The sequence below is a fragment of the Capsicum annuum genome, chromosome 6, assembly GCF_002878395.1.
Source record: "Capsicum annuum cultivar UCD-10X-F1 chromosome 6, UCD10Xv1.1, whole genome shotgun sequence".
NCBI lineage: Eukaryota > Viridiplantae > Streptophyta > Magnoliopsida > Solanales > Solanaceae > Capsicum > Capsicum annuum.
Window position 1 is genome coordinate 225,635,039 of NC_061116.1, and position 3,203 is coordinate 225,638,241.

The following is a 3,203-nucleotide window of genomic DNA, read 5'->3' on the forward strand; positions in this document are numbered from 1 at the left end:
CAAGTTCAACTAACAAAAAGTATTAGCTCATCATCAGTTCTTGACATGTAGTTAGTAGTAATATTTAAATTATAGGTGTCGTCCCGTAACACCTTGACTAGTTTTATTGAGTACCTGCTATCTCCCATCAGTATGGATACCATTGTACAGTGTACACCAAGTCTTTGACATACGACAGAAATCACATAACTTGGAACCTCACGATTCTCAACCTACATCATTTGCAACTAGCTAGGTCATACGCTTTGGATGCTAATTTTTTCTAAATATTAACGTCAATAAAACTGTAAATAATACTTGGGGAGAAAATCCATAACTCGTAAATCATAATATGTTATCGTTTGTCAAATGTCAACAAACTTGATTGAGGATATATATATATATATATGTTGAACGATTCACTTAATTAGATGAACAGATAAGCTTTAAATTAGGATGGGTGGAGGAAGAGCACAAATAGTTATATTTAGAAACCCTATTTAAAAAATAGCCAAAGTTTACAATTCGTGAGATTGAAGTTGAATATTGTATGTCTAAAATTTAAAATTTAAAATTTAAAATTTAAAATTTAAAATTTAGATATTAGAGTCTGAACTTGTGGTGGGGTCCTTCTCCGGATACCGCACATAGCAATAGCTTTAGTGCACCGGGCTGTCCTTTTTTTTTTTTTTTTAAGTTGGAGACTGTCGAACTTTACTTGAGACCCTATCAACTGAAGTTGGTACATTGCAGGTGGACAGTTAGAATTCTCTATGTCTGCTTAACATGTTTGGTAGATCTAAAATAGGAAAATAACCAATTGATGTACTTGTACAACATTTGATGAGGGCAGACATAAGTTTCAGCATTTCATTATATGGCCAAACAATTTAACAATCACCAAGGTATATAGTACTATTACCAACAGTATGCAATGCATATACGAATGAGATTTTCTTATTAATTATCTGCATGTAAAGGATAATTTCATTTTATGTGTTTGTGATTATGTAGTAAGACAGATATTATACCATGTTTAAGATTACATATTTTAGTCTTATAGTTAAGAAATATTATGATATATATATTTAAGATGATCATAAGTTTCATATGAAATATTTTACCTTTTATAAGTAGTGTATTTCTCAAACATGCTACATTTATATATATGATCACGGCTTAGATTTTGATAAAGACAACATTTGGTATCTTGATCTATTTGTGAACATAGATTATGATTCGAGATGTCTTTTCAAAGAAATATGTATGCCTTCAGCATTTCATTATGGGCCAAAAAGATTTTTGCGGGATATTGCATGATATTTACCAAAAGTATGATCGATATTATAAGATTTGTATACCTACCTACACATTTAAAGAATATCATCATTAAATAGGTAATTAAATTTCTTTACTTTAAATATGTAAAAATAAAAAGGAAAGAAAAAATAGAAACATTTTCTAACTAATTTTATCGGCAATAACCATGTTTACACTCAATCAACAGGTGCATTAATTGAATATATTGACTTGTATGAATCATGAAACTTTTAAGTTATTGAAAAATCAACCTTATCATTTCTGCTCTATACAATAATTAAGACGAACCGAATACTAAATTTATTGAATCACTTCAAATTGGAACACTTGCTAATTCGTTCCTTTAAGTTAAAAAAACAGAACTCCAAGGAACATAACGAAGACGTAAAATATAGAATAGTTACTCCAAATTGTTGAAGATCCACCACTTTTATTACCACTCTGTCCATCACCACCAGCGGGAGCAGGGGCAGGGGCGGTGGCATTATTTTCATCGCCACCGAAAGTAGTAGCCAAATTTAGAGTGCCTTTAGATTTCATATTGTCAGGATCCAACTTATGCATCATTGGCCTACCGTCTTTCACTGCCGGTCCAACTTGCCACACTTGATTCACCTGTCAGGATCGAATGAATCAGATGTCAACAATCACTATATAAAAAAGTCAAGCAAATGTATCATATATGTATATATCATGTATATTGTCTATACATTTATCATGAAAAAATCACTTAGATTGCAACAACAACGATAATAACATATTCATCGTTAACATAATATGATATAAAAATAAAATTTTCGACAAAAATATAAACTTACCGTAGTCATTTGTGCTGGTAGAACCAAAGTAGCCAATATTTTCATGACATTATTAGAATACTCCGCTTTAGAATCCAACACCTTGTACGTAAACCTATCAGTTTCCACAACAGATTTATACGAATTAAGATTGTATTTTTTAACAACCAAGGATCCATTTGTATCTTTGAATGCAATAAGTGCCTCAGTACCAATCATCCCTGTTCCATTAGGGTTAATTCCCCATGAAACCCAGCCATCTGGAGAAGCCAAAGGAGCAGTGAAAGTGATCGAAAGTGTGGTGTTTGTTGCGTTGTATGCCCAGTCAAACGACGCTTTGAGAGAAGGGAGATGGCTGCAGCCACCAGTAACGTTAGGCCCCGAAGGGTACGAGCAATGATGTGATATGGATGGAGATATCAAGAGGAATGTAATGACAGATATGAAAAGGAGATGAAGAAGGGAATAAGCCATTTTTGGAGAGATGGTGGATAGTGGGAGTTATGTTATATAGGTTTATATTTGTCATAATAATAAAAATTTAAAGATTATATAGTGGAGGAGTAATAATATTTTGATCAATTTCTGGCCGTTTAAAAAGTACGTATATTAATAGTAAAAAATATTGGGTGATGTTCGTGTATATAGTCTGTTTCTATGTTTGGAAAGAATTAAATTGAATTTATTGTTTTGCTTTTAACGGTTTACACTTATCCAAATGCTAATTATTTGTCCATCTTTAGTACAACTTTACGTGTTCAGTTTAATAATTTAAAAGACTATTTAACATTTTGTGTTGACTTTATTTTTATTATTAGATAATATTCATTTTTCAATATATGAATGACTTATAATTAATAAAAATGGTATAGTAGAATTACCCTTTTACTTATTATTTGTTTAAGAAGTGTGGCATGTCAAATATGAACAATTATAGATGAATCAATGGATATATTATATTTAAGATCACAATTTTAACAGTAAAGGACACAAATAGCACTTCGGTGACACTATAATTAACACGAAGATGACTATTGAATTTTAATTTCATTTTCTAGCCATTTGCCTTTATACAACACTGATACAAATTTGATATATATCTTATAC

General features: G+C 31.0%; 1 protein-coding gene across 1 annotated transcript; it reads right to left on the minus strand.

Annotated features, from left to right (window-relative positions):
- Positions 1-1,580: 1,580 nt before the first annotated feature.
- Positions 1,581-2,628, minus strand: LOC107874588 (auxin-induced in root cultures protein 12). Its single transcript, XM_016721352.2, has 2 exons — positions 2,118-2,628; positions 1,581-1,914 (listed from the first exon to the last, which is right to left on the minus strand). Exons 1-2 carry the CDS (start codon positions 2,568-2,570, stop codon positions 1,648-1,650), a joined length of 720 nt encoding a protein of 239 aa, XP_016576838.2. The 5' UTR covers positions 2,571-2,628; the 3' UTR covers positions 1,581-1,647.
- Between the last annotated feature and the right edge of the window lie 575 nt (positions 2,629-3,203).